Consider the following 15,655-nt stretch of genomic DNA (forward strand, 5'->3'; position numbering starts at 1 on the left):
CAGTCTGTGGGGTTGCAATGAGTTGGACATGACTGAACACCTGAGCACACACACACACGTAGCATGAAAGCACTGGGGCTCGTGAGTAGCTAGCTGTAAGGTTTTCTGGTCATTCTTGACACCATAGGTCTGCTTATGCCAGTTCTCCATCTCTTGTATTTATTTAGTTCTCCCAGAATCTAGCTTAAATCACATCTTCAAGAAACCTTCCCCAATCAATTCCATCTTCAATGATTAATTTTTCAAGCTCCTGTTGACAACTGCCCAAACCACCTACCAGAGGGCATGTTGTCTTTGCTACAACATATGGTTGTTTATCAATTAACTTATCTGTCCTTATTTTGTCCCATTATCCTTGAGAAAGAAAATACTGTATAGCTCTCAGTATCCTCATTTTGCTGCATAAAACAGATATTCAATAAATGTTCACTAATAATCAAACTGCGTCACCTATTTTGAGGGATAAATTACTATCCCTCAAAAGAAATGATCACAGACCCTCTTTGTCCTTTAACTGCCAAAGTCAAAGAGAGGCCTGACACAGCTCTGCTATCACCAGGCCACGTTACATCTGGAGCTTCAGTCTGCAAGAGTGGCTGACTTACCCACAATGAGATTCTCTGGACCAGTGGTTCTCAAAGAGTGGCCTCTGGCCCAGCAGCAGCAGCAGCGGCAGCATCACCTGGGAATTTATTAGAAATGTAAACTCCCGGGTCCACTCAGATCTCAGGAATCTAAAACTCTGGAAGTGGGCCCAGCAATCTGTGCATTCTGATGCACCATAAAAGTTTGAGAATTACTGCTCTGGCTTGAAGGTTTAAGTAATTACCCTGTTTTTCCACAAGGTTTCTGGAACGATTCCATCCTGGCTCACATCCTCACTCACCTCGACCATCCTGAGAAGCCCCAGCCTTCCAGCTGGCTCACCCTGTGCGACCCTGCACAGCCACTTCTCTGATCCCCGCTCCTGCCCCCCCTGCCCTCCCAAGCCCTCGTGGTCATGAGTGAGTAAACTCTTCTCTACGATGTTCCTGTCACCCTTCTGTCCAAAGGAAGCCTGACTGCTCGCAAGAACACTGCTGCTTCTTGAGTAGAAGCTTTCCTTTTCTCAGACCAGGCAAACATCCTCCATCCTCCGCATTGCCATGTAGTGCTGAACCTCACAGGTATCTTCCTAGCTTCTTCCCAAGACTACGTCCATTCTCGGTCCAAACTGCAGACCCTCTGAAATAGGTATCACCCACCTATCTCCTCAAGTCTTAGCACGGGGCTCCCTCTCTTAATCTCCTTTAATACTTTTATAATTCTTGATGACCTCAAAATTCACAAAGATTATTCATTAACTACTCTGGCTTCCAAGCTGTTGCTGTTATTGTTCTAATGTGTATTTTTTTCACAACTTCACTGAAGCCACTGACCTCACACCATATCCCAGCACTGCCATGTCATTACCAATAGCTGCATCAACATCTCAAGTGTTTCAAGCCTTCTCCTCTCATACCACACCTACGAGTTTTCCCAAACCAGCATTTCGCCAGCCTCCTTCGGATCTCTAGTCTACTAGTCGATCCTAGCACTTTTTCACCACTCCTACTCTTCTCATCCTCATGTTCTTAATTCCCTCTCAAGCCAGTTTAGATTCTAGGGTCCAACACTATACATAATCTTTTTCAAAAAGTCTTAACTCCCTTGCCCCCTTTTCCCTTAGTCTAACTTACCTAGTAAAATCTCAATTCCTGGTTAAGTCCAACTATTTACTTAATCCTCTCTTGCATCTAAAAGATTGCCACCACTCACTCAAGTTTATGACCACAGATTTTAAGCACCCTGCACCTCTCCAGTAAGTTTACTTCCCAGTTTTGGGGGGATGACTACCATTTCACACCCTGTCCTCTCTCCTCAAACCAGCAACATTTCTCCACTCCCTGCTCTAACACTTTCGGCTATGTTCATCTTACATGTTAGAAGGAAAGCAGACACCCACAGAAATCTCTCCCTTCCGCCTGAAGCTAATGCCACCAGCCAGCCTACCTGGCTCTAAACCCATACACTCACCCCTGCTTCAAATTAAGAAGAAAAAAACCTGCTTCTGGCCAATCCCTCTTCTGCGTGCGGGTAATAACAGACTTTGTTCCTGCAATCAGCCTCTTTCTTTTCAGCACTCTCAGTTCTTCCCCTACTTCATCTTTCCTACTGACATAAGACACGCCTTCACATCACCTATCTTTTCAAAATGGTCCCTAGAACACACATGAACAAGCTGCCCAATTCTCTGTTCCACTCTACAACTATACATGAGAAACTCTGGGCTGGAGGAAGCACAAGCTGGAATCAAGACTGCCAGGAGAAATATCAATAACCTCAGATATGCAGATGACACCACCCTTATAGCAGAAAGTGAAAAACTAAAGAGCCTCTTGATGAAAGTGAAAGAGGAGAGTGAAAAAGTTGGCTTAAAGCTCAACATTCAGAAAACGAAGATCACGGCATCCAGTCCCATCACTTCATGGAAAATAGATGGGGAAACAGTGGAAACAGTGGCTGACTTCATTTTTCTGGGCTCCAAAATCATGGCAGATGGTGACTGCAGCCATGAAATTAAAAGACGCTTACTCCTTGGAAGGAAAGTTATGACCAACCTAGATAGCATATTCAAAAGCACAGACATCACTTTGTCAACAAAGGTCCGTCTAGTCAAGACTAAGGTTTTTCCAGTGGTCACGTATGGATGTGAGAGTTGGACTACAGAGAAAGCTGAGCGCTGAAGAATTGATGCTTTTGAACTGTGGTGTTGGAGAAGACTCTTGAGAGTCCCTTGGACTGCAAGAAGATCCAACCAATCCATCCTAAAGGAGACGAGTCCTGAATATTCACTGGAAGGACTGACGTTGAAGCTGAAACTCCAATACTTTGGCCACCTGATGCGAAGAGCTGACTCATTTGAAAAGACCATGATGCTGGGAAAGATTGAGGGCAGGAGGAGAAGGGGATAACAGAGGATGAGATGGTTGGATGGCATCACTGACTCAATGGACATGGGTTTGGTTGGACTCTGGGAGTTGGTGATGGACAGGGAGGCCTGGCATGCTGCAGTTCATGGGGTCGCAGTCAGACACGACTGAGCGACTGACCTGAGTGACTGACAACTATACAGTATTTCACTGTCTCAACATTTTCACCTAGGGATTTCCCTAGTGGTCCAGTGGTCAAGAATTCACCTGCCAATGTAGGGGACAAGCATTTGATCCCTGGTCTGGGATGATCCCACATGTTTTGAGGCAGCTAAACCCGTGTGCCACAACTACAGAACCCAGGTGCTGCAACTAGTAAAGGCCACATACCCTAGAGCCTGGGCTCGGCAACCAGAGAAGCCACCGCAATGAAGACCCAGCACAGCCAAAATAAATAAATGAAAAAACGAAACACCTTCACCTACCAATTAACAATTCCATTTGGCTTTTCAATCCCCATCATTCCAATTCAAACAGCTCTTACCGAGCTCACCAATAACTACCATCCAATGAACTTAGCCTACCAAGACCAATGACCCATTATTTCCTCCTGAGTAATCCAAACCCAGCAAGCCCTCCCCAGAGTCTGTGGTGTCACATACTTGCCTTGTTTCCCCACCACCCTACCCAATTTCCAGTATTCTCTGACCTCTAGTGACATCCTCAGGGCTTCAGCCTCAGCCTTATTCTCCAGTTACATTTTCTCCCAAGGCTTTAAATACGCACTGATAAATTTTGACCTTATGCTTTCAACTCACATCTCTCTTCTGAGCTCTAGCCTCATATCAAACTGCCACTGAATTTCTCCACTTGGATATCTACTACACATTTCAGACTAAACAAGACCAAACCATAAATATTGTTTTGGTTTGTTTTTTCTTCTGTGTACTCTCGTTGTTACAAGGAAAAGCCGCTTCCATCCTAATTCCTTCAACCCCAAAGTTGAATAACCCAGATTCCTCTTTCATCTAACACACACACAAACCATCTTTAATCTTACCAAATTGCCCTCCCATGTCTAAGCCATCACCTCTTGCTTCTTGATTTCCCTTATCACTTTTCCTAAAGTAAATCAACTCTCCTGTTGAAAATCTCCCAAAACCTTCCCACTTTAACCAAAAACAAAATTCTAATCTCTACCAAGGGGAATGGTCCAGCCCTCACCTACCTCTCCAGTCTTATCTTCCTCCATGCATTTTGTTTTCTACACTCCAACCACATCCCCGCTTTCTGTCCTTTAAAAGCCCCAAACTCATTCCATCTGAGAACTCTGGATTTGCTATTCCTTCCGCTTATAAAGCTTTCCTCCCATAGTGAGACAGGTTGGTGTCTCTTATCACTCAGGCCTTTCTCACTCTAGATAAAGCTTTCAGGGTCGCATTACCTTTTCTCTGTAGCACATGTTAATTCCAGAATTTATCTTGTTTGCTTACATGTTTACAACGTTCTTTTTCCAGTTTAAAAACACAGATTCCCTGGGAAAGAACTTTGTCTGGTCCATGCTCTTTCCTCACCTCTTAGAAAGCGATCAACATACCAGCAGTCATCAATAAATGTGTTAACTGCTCGAGTCTCATTAATATAATCCTTTAATTAGCTCCTTACTGTTTCCTGGGCTTGTACAATGTACATCAAACCAATTTCATTCAAAGTGTAAATATAAATTCTGCAACAATAATAGAAGCCTCTTGTTATCTTTCTATATACAAATCTGATCACACTTGATCCTGCCTAAAATCCATCAATAGTAGAATAAACAAACATCTTAAACTGTTCAGATAATCCAGCTTCTAAATTTTTTTGTAATTTTAGCTTTTAGAAAGAACTTCACTGAAATCTGTATGCAAACAAACCAAGAATCCAAACTGCCAATCTTCTCATTAAGTATTTGTCTATCTATGTATATTCAATGAACCCATACTTTTAGTTATGTTATAAATAAAATTTTGTTACTTTTCCACTTGACATACAGTACATATCCTAGCCTCTAAAATTTTAATTTTTCATCCATTACTATCCCATTCATCTCACACATACAATTATATATGGTTCCCAAACATATTTCTGAGATCCCAAAACTATTTTACCAGTCTATCCCTTTTGGAGAAAGCAATGACCCTTTCCACTCCTCACTTACTCTGCTTGTCTATCTCCTCCTCTGTAAAGTCTCTTCTGAACTCCTAGATGCTGTAGGCTCTTCTGTCCTTTATCTGCTTTGACTCTTGTTAAATAGAAGAGTTCTCCCTACTCCTAAAGCTAATCCCATCTTCTTAAAGCATAAACGCAATCCTTTCTCTGCCCATATACTCCACTTTTCCTTCTCAAATGCATTTGTTCAGTCAGCTTTTAAACATGACCAGGCCTCTTTTATTTAAAATAGAACATAAAACTTTCCCCTACCCCACATGCTCTTCAAGTTCCCTCTATATTCCTTTAGGTCAGTCAAGTTTTTCCAACAATTGTCTACACTATTTCTTTCTCCATTTCCTTCTCCCATCCCTCCAATCCCCAACTGTGAACTCCTGAACTGACTCCATTCCCAGGCTTCTGCCCTCACTAGTCCATCAAAAGAACTCCTGCAAAGGTCATCAGTGACCTCCATGTTGCTAAGCCCATGGACATATTTCAGTTCTCTCTTCCTGCCACTGTTTTATCTTAGTTTCCTAATGTCCTGGTTTTCCCTCTGAAGAACAAGCTCTCTGGAATCTGGCTCCTGGCCTCCTTTGCAGGCTCAACTCCTCCACTAGGCATCAACTTCTCTTCTTGCTCTACACCTTAGGCCAGTGTCGTCTTAAGCCGCTGAGTTTCCACATCATCATTCCCACATCTTCAATTACTACTGCGTGAAGATTCCTCATAAATTTATAGTTTAAGCCTCTATTTTCCCGTGTATTTCCAGACCTGGATAGCCAACTCTGTAAGTGGTATTTCCCTTTGAACATTCCAAAGTTACCTAAAAGTACTAAATCCAGAAATGATGAGACCCTGCATCTCCAAACACACTTGGCCCTCTTCCACATCATGACACCAGCCTGCTGACTGTGCCTGGGACATCTTTTTCAGGCAGTCCGCCTTCTCTAGCACGTGCTACCACTACCACTCAGCCATCACCTAACCTCTCTCTTCACTCCTATCCCTCTCTAATCTGTGTAGGTATCATCTTAAAAAACAAATCTAAGTATAAACTCCACTTCAAGCTATTCCCAACCCTATTTAAAATCTTTTAATGACTTTTCAGTGCCAAGCATCTATTTACAGCATCTGGCCTCCAATGTTAACTGAACTGAACTATGTCTACATTTTGTGATAACTCAATTTACTAAGTTTAGTTTTCTCAATGTGTAAACCAATTAGAGTGGCAAAACAGAGGTTAAAAAGTGAGCATTTAAAAATCAGCCTGACTACAACCTGAATAACAACCTGAATTGCTGCTGCTATTATTATCATTACCTTGTATACGCTTAGTACAAAATAGCTTCCAAAAACAGATTATTTCAATAACTTTAGGTGTTAGTTGTCCCATTTTAAAGACTAGAACACCGACGTTGGGAAGGTTACACACTGACAAGTGGTGCTACTACTTCTCTGTTGTATGACACAACTTTCACTTACTGACTGGTTTGTTTCTAAAATGGTTACATGTGCTTTTCTAAGATTACTCCATTAACGTTCTCAAGATCTAGCACATCCTTCTCACAACCTGGAAAATCAAGATACACACAGTTAATAACTTGTCTCAAGTAGTTAATGGAAACGGAAACAGAATTCAGGCTACCTTATTTCCATTTCCCTACTCCAGCCTGTATCAGGCTGATAAACTGGACACTACTGAACAAACAGTGTCAGACTTTTTTTGAAACAGTGACAGACTTTATTTTCTGGGCTCCAAAATCACTGCAGATGGTGACTGCAGCCATGAAATTAAAAGACGCTTGCTCCTTGGAAGAAAAGCTATGACCGACCTAGACAACATATTAAAAAGCATTACTCTGCCGAAAAAGGTCCGTCAACTCAAAGCTATGGTTTTTCCAGTAGTCAAGTATGGATGTGTGAGTAGGACTATAAAGAAAGCTGAGCACCAAAGAATTGATGCTTTTGAACTGTGGTGTTGAAGAAGACTCTTGCGAGTCCCATGGACTGCAAGGAGATCAAACCAGTCCAACCTAAAGGAAATCAGTCCTGAATATTCATTGGAAGGACTGATGCTGAAGCTGAAACTCTAATACTTTGGCCACCTGATGTGAACTGACTCAGTGGAAAGGACCCTGATGCTGGGAAAGATTGAAGGCAGGAGGAGAAGGGGACGCCAGAGGATGAGATGGTTGGAAGGCATCACCAACTTGATGGACACGAGTTTCAGCAAGCTCCGGGAGTTGGTGATGGACAGGCAAGCCTGGTGTGCTGCAGTCCATGGGGTCACAAGGAGTCGGACACGACTGAGTGACTGAACTGAACTGACTGAACAAATAAAAGAAGGTGGTACTTACGGTGTAGGAGGCTCTGAGGCCAGACAGACCACGGTTCAAGTCCTACCTCTGCCAATTCTAAACGGTGTGACTTCCGCAAGTTACTGAAATTTCTACTTCCTCCTTTGTAAAATGAAGATAACAGCTAATTCTCACATGAGTGGAGGACTAAGTGAGGTATATGCCTACTATATATGTTATTACTAAAAAAAAAGTTTAAACAAGATAAAAGTTAGCTTCTCCCTTCCAAAAAAATAAGAACCATAGAGTTAAAAAAAAAAAAAAATCATGAAATTGAGTTTCCAGCCTTGCCACTTACTAACTGTTATGTACTCTTTCTTGGTCTCTTTCCTCTTCTGTACAATAGAGATACTGATTCTGGGCCCTGAGTACTGCTGTGACAATGAAATAAGGTGACATATAAAAGTACTTTCTTAATTGAACAGCACCATGCAAAAATTATTATTATCTGTGTACACACACTGACTACCACTGTGTTATAAATTCTTTAAGGGAATGAGACTCTTTAATCATCTTTGTATTTGTAACAGCTAGTAACACAGTCCTCTGCCCCACTAAAAGCATAAACATTATATGCTGTCTGAACTGACTTATTGAGAAGATAGGATTGAACTACGACAAAGCAATACTTCAAAATGAAATCCAGAAATTCATCCACGTAGAATGTGAGTAAAAGAGAGTCTGAGACCAGTCTAGCTAATATCATCTCAGACAGGGAGACTATATCCTGACTTCTTCCCAGAAAAGTGGTCTATAATTTTGTTTCCTGGACTTAAATTGTATAATTATTAAACAAGTAAGCTTCCTCAGCACAGGAATCATGTGTCTCCCTCGCTCTTCCCTGCTTCTGTCCCCTACTCTCCCTGCTGCCCTCCCTGTTTTGGACACTGAAGAGGAGATGGGGAGAATAAATGACACAGTAAGTGCCCAGTATACTGCACCCTTTCAAAAACTTAAGTTTGGAAAAAGTAATAGGGACGTTCTCCATCCGGAGGCAACTTTGAGGAGAGTTTTCTAGTTGCAAGTACTTAAAAAAACTGATTAATGGGAGACATTAACATAAAACTAATTTGTGTTTATCAAAGTTTTCCCTGCATGCATTCAAAGGCATCCTTTACATGCTAGAGAAAATGCTCTGGAGTAATGAGTGGTCTGCTGAATGTTCAAAGCAAAAAACCTGGCTCACACTGGCTATTTATTGAGCATCTACTCTGTGCCATACATCATGTGAAGCACATTTCATGGCTTATCTCAAATCTTTACAGTAATCCTGTATGACGGGCATTATTTTCCCTATGGAACAAATGAAGAAACTGAGGTTCAGAGATCTTAAGTACTTGTTCATGGTCATACAACTGGGAATAAGAGGTGGAATTTAGACCTAGTAAAGTCTTTAAAAGCTATATTCTTTGTGCTGTATCATGCTGCCCCCAATGACAGCAATTTCACTATAAAGAAGGGTGACTGACAGGAAGGTGGGGAGGAGATCTGACAAAAATACACATATAGAGCAGAAGACAGAGTTCTATCTCAGAGTTTTAGATGCACAGGAGCAAATTAATGAGCGATGTCCAACTGCACAACCCAAAATGCTAGGATGAGCTTTCCCCATTACTCTTCAGCTCTACATGTTCTAAGAATGTCCACACTACCCAGAGGTACTGACAACGAAACACAGTTTGGCAGTTTTTCTAGAAAGCTTAGAACAGTGCCTTTAAGCCATTGCTGGTACCAAACCAGGCAGGTGATGAGGGTGACATGTCTCATATTTCTCTCATGCTTTCCAGACACTAAACTTTCTTGCACAACAGAGTGTCTTCCTGGAACATCTATAAAATATCTAATTCTTTAGAATTAGAAGGGATATCTTATAGATGTGGAAACTGAGGTCAGAAGACTTCAATGACTGTCCAGTATCCCATAGCTGGATGCTGGCCTGGACAAAATTCTGATCCCCCTTCCTCATCCAGTAAGTTTTCTCCGCAGCAGCCCCTCAGGGCCTCCTATTAATCGCTTGACCACCTAGGGTTCCTTTTCTACAACACATCCGCATGTGGTACTCTGGATGAAAAGTCCTGTTCTGGGGCTAAATAAAGGGTATTGAGACAAATTTACAAACAAGTGTAATATAAGCACAAAAGTCACTGTCTGCTTTCCTAAAGCATGAATTGAGTGGAAATGAGAGACTAATTCAACTTGCTTCCTTTCATAATTCCTCTTCCAAACAAATCGGAAGACAGAATAACCAATCCTGTGGCCAACAGATAGCCATCAGTCCCACTAACAAGTCTGCAAAGACCCTGGACACAGACTCCTCGTTCACAGAGATAAGAACTACTTCAAGGACATAAGTGTGTCAGAAAAGTTTTTTGACTTCCTCGAAATACCACAAAAATAAATCAAGAGAGGAAGAAATTAGATTTTAAGGTCATATTCAAATATGAAGGGGAAAGCAGGAAAAACGATCCTTACACACATGCGTGTGCACGTGCGTGCGCACACACACACACACACCCCTTTCTGATCAGGCTCCATCGCCATAAACTTAGTTAAAATTCTGCCGTCTGATATTTTTAATTTAGTCTGCCTGAGCCAAGTAGGTTTCTGCAATTCCAGACATCTAGGCTGAAGGGCAAAGGGCAAAGGGAAACTTTCAAAAGCAGGCCAGTAGCCAAGGGCATCACATCTAGGAGGCTCCCTTAGCAACACACAACAACTGTCTCCTCAAGAGAAGACACCGCCATCTTTGCAAGGGATTATGGATGTTCTTGTTTTCACAACTAACAGCAGGACTTTTTCCCCCTGTATTATTTTCCCAGTCATTCTCCTAAAAGTTATCACATCCCATAATTTAAGTCTCTCTAATCCCAGTGTGGTTTCCTCCATCCCAAAGTATAATATGGGAGTTAACAAATAAAATAATGTGTGGTACTAAGTTCCTGGCAAATAGAAACTGCTTTGTAACGTTTGGTTATGAATTACTATTCAAGCCACTACAGACTTGGTTCCTAACTATAGGCAAGTCACTCTTTTTGACTTAATTACTTCCCTTATAAAATTTTAATAACAACAGTGACCTACTTCACATTTCTATTGTGAAGGACAATAAAAATTATTAGATAAAAACTTTCAAAGGCTTATTCCTAATTAAGAATCATGCCACCTACTGGCTCTCAATATCTGAAGAGACGCTTTGGCTATCAAGGTCAGTGTCCCCCAAACAGAACACAGGCAGGCCGCGGCCCGCCAGGAAGCCTGCAGCTCCTGGGGTGACCGGCTCAATTTCCTGCCCCATGTGCCTTCTCCAAACCTCCCAAGCCCTGGGGATGGCGCTGCACTGGGAGCTCAGCCCTAGCGCCTAAGTCAAACAAGGTAAACAACATTCAAAAAAAAAAAAAAGCGCAGGCCAATGTCACAATCGCTGCGAGGTTTTAAAACCTTCACACCTGTGAGGAGAAGGGGCTGTGGCAGCCCGCGTTCCGTGTGGAAGGCCGTTCGTGCGGGAGCAGAATCTCACAGCTTTCCACTCCTTATATGTGCAAGTGCAAGCCCTCACCCGCAGCACTCTGTACTCACCCAGAGGTACATCATGTCAGACCCGGCTGCTCTAACTCAGCGGCCAGTTGATCGTGGACTGCAGAAAGGCCCTTCTGTGGACTGGAGGAAAGGAGGTGCCAGAATGGGGGGCCGAAGTGCAGGGTGGGGAGAACCCCCCCAGAATCACTTGAGTTTAAAAATCTAAAACGACCGGTCTCCTCCCCCCTCCTCCCGCCTCTCCAGCTGACTGTTCTGTTGTTCTCTCCTCCCTCTCTCCCTCCCTCCCTCTCCCTCTCTCTCTCCCTCTCTCTCTCTGGGAGTTCCCAGCCCCGTGTGTCTGAACCCGAGTGTACAGCACACTCTCTGTGTATCTGCCTTCAGGGACTCTCTCTGTGTCATTCTACTTCGAGAAACACAATCATCGCTCACAAAGATTATTGCAAAAGGCAGGGATGGGTGGGGTTCCTAATAAACTACCAGCACTGGTTTCTAGTAGCTGGACAACTAGAATAAGACGGCTTCTTTAAATGTGAATGGAGCAATCAGAAAACCTCCGCCCTCCAAGATCAAGGGGAGCGAGCCCAGGCTGCCCTCTGCCTCAGTTCTTCTGGAGCCCCGTGCAGAAGCTGAGCCTGCTCAGAGCCTACGTTCCCTCCCTGCTAGGTCAGCCTTACGCCACAATCCTGTAAGAACTATCAGTCTACCAGTCATAATTCTGAATCTTAGAAGACTTGAACATGGGGAAATTTTCAAATAAGCTTCACAAGGTTTTCGTCTTTTTTATTACTACTGCCCTAGTTCAAATCAACAGAGCCTCTCCTGTTGCAGATTCTTTACCAGGCATGGGGATGGGGCAGGGCACAAAACCTGGGCTTGAAATCTGGTCTATAATTACTGTCACCGTGGCCTGGGGCAAGTTATTTAACCTGTCGAGGCCTCTGTTTCCTGAAGCAAAAACCGGGTATAAAACTCCTTTTGGAGTTGCTTAGACCCAGCGATAACACTATGTAAACTGCCTGCCGTGTCCCTGTGGCCATGATTGCTAACTGAGTTCAGTTCAGACATTTACTGCGTTTCTCCTGTATGCCAGGCATATTTTTGTTTACTGAGTCTCTCCTATATGCCAGGCATATTTTTGGCCATTTTGTTCAGTGGTGAACGACAAGAATTATCCAGTCACCTGTCCTGGTGGTTTCTCTACCATAGGCCAATGCTCTTTCCTTAATTCCCTCCCCATTTTTCCATGTTCAAATCCAAAACCCATCCTAGCTGGAAGTGACATCTCCTCCTCTGAAAGCCTGGTGTTTGTAAAGTGGCATTCACCAACCCTGCCAGTTACTATCACAGGTACTTACCTGCACCTACCAATCTTACCCCCTTTATTCACATTTTTCAGGGTAGAGTTCATCTCTTTTGAGCTATGGCATCTTTGCACAGTACCTTGCACACAGTAGGTGCACAATACATTCTCAGAGGGTTGTGTGTCTTGAGGAATATTTTACTCCTTTAACTCCTTAAAGGAAAAACAAAATGAAACAAAAACAAGAGGTCTTCCGCCTTTCAGCTGCCTCAGGGCTCTGTTCCCCTCAAACATGTTGAAACAGCTCTCTCCTGCTCCTAAAATCTCCAAGTATGGTCTGTGAGTCTCACAGTCAAGGCAGGCCCGGCACAGGTACTAAGCACCTTCTCCTTCCTGTATAATGCTTCCAGCTGCAGAGAGAGCTCCGTCTTAGTTTGCTGTGGTGGAGCGTCTTTTTCCCTCAGAGTAGAAGTGAAGTCACCTGTTCTCTTCCACACTAAACATGTGCTTTCTCCTTGCCCCTCCTCCCACCTCAGACTCCCACTCGTTTAAACCTGGAGAGGCAGGGCAAGTATTCCTCTCAGCCTCACCCAAATCTTTTCTTTTTCTTTATGCAGAACTTCTTTGCATCTTCTGAAGTCAGGAATACCTCCGTTCCAGTACAAAACAGAAGAAAGAACTTCCAAATCTACAACAGAGACAACCTTCTCTCTAAAATGGGAAAACAAATCTCGGCTTTCTATAAACTGCTGCTTGGCATCTGTTATATAATCAATGTTCATAAGCAACTCTCCGCTCTAATCTCACAGCACATGCCCTAAATCATAAGTCACCAGACTTTCCTATACTCCATTCTAAACAACTACATTAAAATCACACCGTGAAGAGATTATAGTCGTTTCAAATTCTTTGAAGACACAAAATTGCAGGGGGCTTCCCTGGTGGCTCAGATGGTAAAGAAGCTGCCTGCAATGCAGGAGACTTGGCTTCCATCCCTAGGTCAGGAAGATCCTTTGGAGGAGGGTATGGCAGCCCACTCCAGTATTCTTGCCTGAAGAATCTCATGGACAGGAGATTAGCAGGCTACCCACAGGAGCCTAGAGGGCTATAGCCCATGGGGTCACAAAGAATCGGACATGACTGAGCCACTTCCACTTTCCCTGATGGTCCAATGGTTAGGACTCTGCGGTTTTACTGCTGTGGGCCTGAGTTTGATCCCTGGTCAGGGAACTAAGATCCCACAAGCTTTGCAGTGCACCCAAGGGAAAAGAATTAAAAAAAAAAAAAAATCGTTAATACTCATTCTTAATCAAGCATCAAAAACAAATTCAGTAAAACATTACTGTCATTTTATGGTTTTATCTTTTAATCAAATTTGGGATGGTTTAATGGTACCCCTGTTCTCCTGGAGCAAAGCAGAAGAAAAACAGAGAAATGAGATCCCTGAAATGAAATAAGAAAAGATTAAATACGTCACAAAAACCTACGAACTACCTCCAAAACTTCCATGAGTGGAATCACTGTAAACTTCTTTGGAGCCTCAGGAAATTCATAAACTTCTACTCTCAATGCACGTATTCCTTTTTTGATCATAATCTTAATAATCAGGTGAACAGTCTGTTCTATGTGTTTTCTTCACGTTAAAAACAAACAAAAACCCTTCAAAAACCCACAGGCAAAAGAAGTGGATCATGCTCCTGCACGTCCACATTTCCCTAATCTTAAAAAAAAAAAAGGGAAAAAAGGAAACAAAGAGGTAGGAGAAAACAAAATTCTTTCCAATCAAGTCACATAAGCTCTGCTTTATCGCTATGCAGGATTCAGATTAAGAGACACAAACGTGTAACAACTGCACATGACGAAGACCCTCTCAAAAGGATCCCAGTCTTACACACAGGATGAGGACGCACGTATGTCTCCTTCTATCAGGAGAACACTTTATCAGGCTACATAACGGTTCTCTGAAGCTTATCAGCCTCTGTATTAGTTTGGAGGAAAGAATGTGTGAATTAAAGCATCAGAGAAGGCACTCTTCTCCGGAGGGCCCACAGAGGAAGTCTGGCATGATTGCTTCTGGGAAAGAAAAATCAGATTATCTGGGATAGCAATATGGGTGCTGCCAGTAATTCTAACCTGATAATGCATCTTGAATTCCTGCTTCTGAAAGCACTGGATGTTGTACTGTGAAGAGTCTGGTGGTACTGACTCTTTCTGACTCTGCCTCAAAGTCTAACAATTAAAGAGGCTGCATTTTTTTTTTTTTTAGTTTTTAAAAAAATTTTATTTTATATTGGAGTATAGCCGATTAACAATGTTGTGGTAGTTTCAGGTGGACAGCAAAGGCACTCAGCCATACATATACATGTATCCATTCTCCTCCAACCTCCCCTTCCATCCAAGCTGCCAAATAACATTGAGCAGAGTTGCTTGTGCGACACAGTAGGACCCTGTTGGTTATTCATTTTTAAATATGAGACTGCATGTTTTATGCCAGTATTTCTGTTGGTGTAAAAGGCTGATGTGGCAAAGTGCGTACAGCTGGAGAACCGACACAATTTTGCAAAAATATTCCTGAGAAGTCAGACACTGAAAATTTTTCTAAAGCAATATGAAGCAACCCTCTCTACATTATTTCTACTCCTTTCACTTCCAGGATCTGCAGAGATAACACAGACTCACCACAGCAATGAGCTATAGAAATGGGCCATATGAAGTCCAACTGAATTTGACTCAAAAAAAAAAAAAAGTTTGAAGAATGGGGTTCTTTTAACCTCATTTCCTCTCAGCTTAAAATAGCAAGGATTCCCACAGGGCAGTTCTCTAATAGAATCTTGCTACTCAAAATGTGACCCACGGACCAGCATCAGCAGCATTGGTGTCAACTGGGAGCTTCCCGGATAAGCAAGAATCTCCAGCACCATCCGAGACTTACAGAGTTAACATCAACATTATGACAAAAGCCACAGCTGGGTCACAAGCACACTGAAGTCCGAGGTGCTAGTCCTCATGCAATAGCACAGACTTACGCAAGGCAGGATGGCCGTGGCTGTCACTTTCCAGTGACGGCATCTAAACCACTCTGGAGCACTAACTGGAGACAGAGTGTTCCATCGCCGCCTGCTGATTTCAGTGTAATACCACCTGTGCCGTGCTCAGTCGTGTTCCCCTCTTTATGACCCCAAGGACTGTAGCCAGGCTCTTCTGTCCATGGGATTTCCCAGGCAAGAATACTGGAGTGGGTTGCCATTTCCTTCTCTAGGGGATCTTTCTGACCTGGCATAGAACCGTTGCCTCTTGCATCTCTTGTACTGGCAGGCAGA

General features: G+C 42.9%; 1 protein-coding gene across 25 annotated transcripts in view; it reads right to left on the bottom strand.

Moving 5' to 3' along the window:
• Positions 1 to 15,655, bottom strand: part of RBFOX2 (RNA binding fox-1 homolog 2) — a 292,987-nt gene that overhangs the window by 144,188 nt on the left and 133,144 nt on the right. The window contains exon 1 of one of the 25 annotated variants that reach the window (XM_061417285.1): positions 11,075 to 11,289. The exons of 22 other annotated variants lie outside the window; for them this stretch is intronic. In XM_061417285.1, coding sequence (XP_061273269.1) covers positions 11,075 to 11,089 — 15 coding nt within the window. In that variant the 5' untranslated portion in view covers positions 11,090 to 11,289. Of the gene's footprint in view, positions 1 to 11,074; positions 11,290 to 15,655 lie in introns of those variants that run through there. 2 more of the 25 variants (XM_061417287.1, XM_061417294.1) reach the window with 2 other exon arrangements.

This window comes from Bos javanicus, chromosome 5 (assembly GCF_032452875.1).
Source record: "Bos javanicus breed banteng chromosome 5, ARS-OSU_banteng_1.0, whole genome shotgun sequence".
Lineage (NCBI taxonomy): Eukaryota > Metazoa > Chordata > Mammalia > Artiodactyla > Bovidae > Bos > Bos javanicus.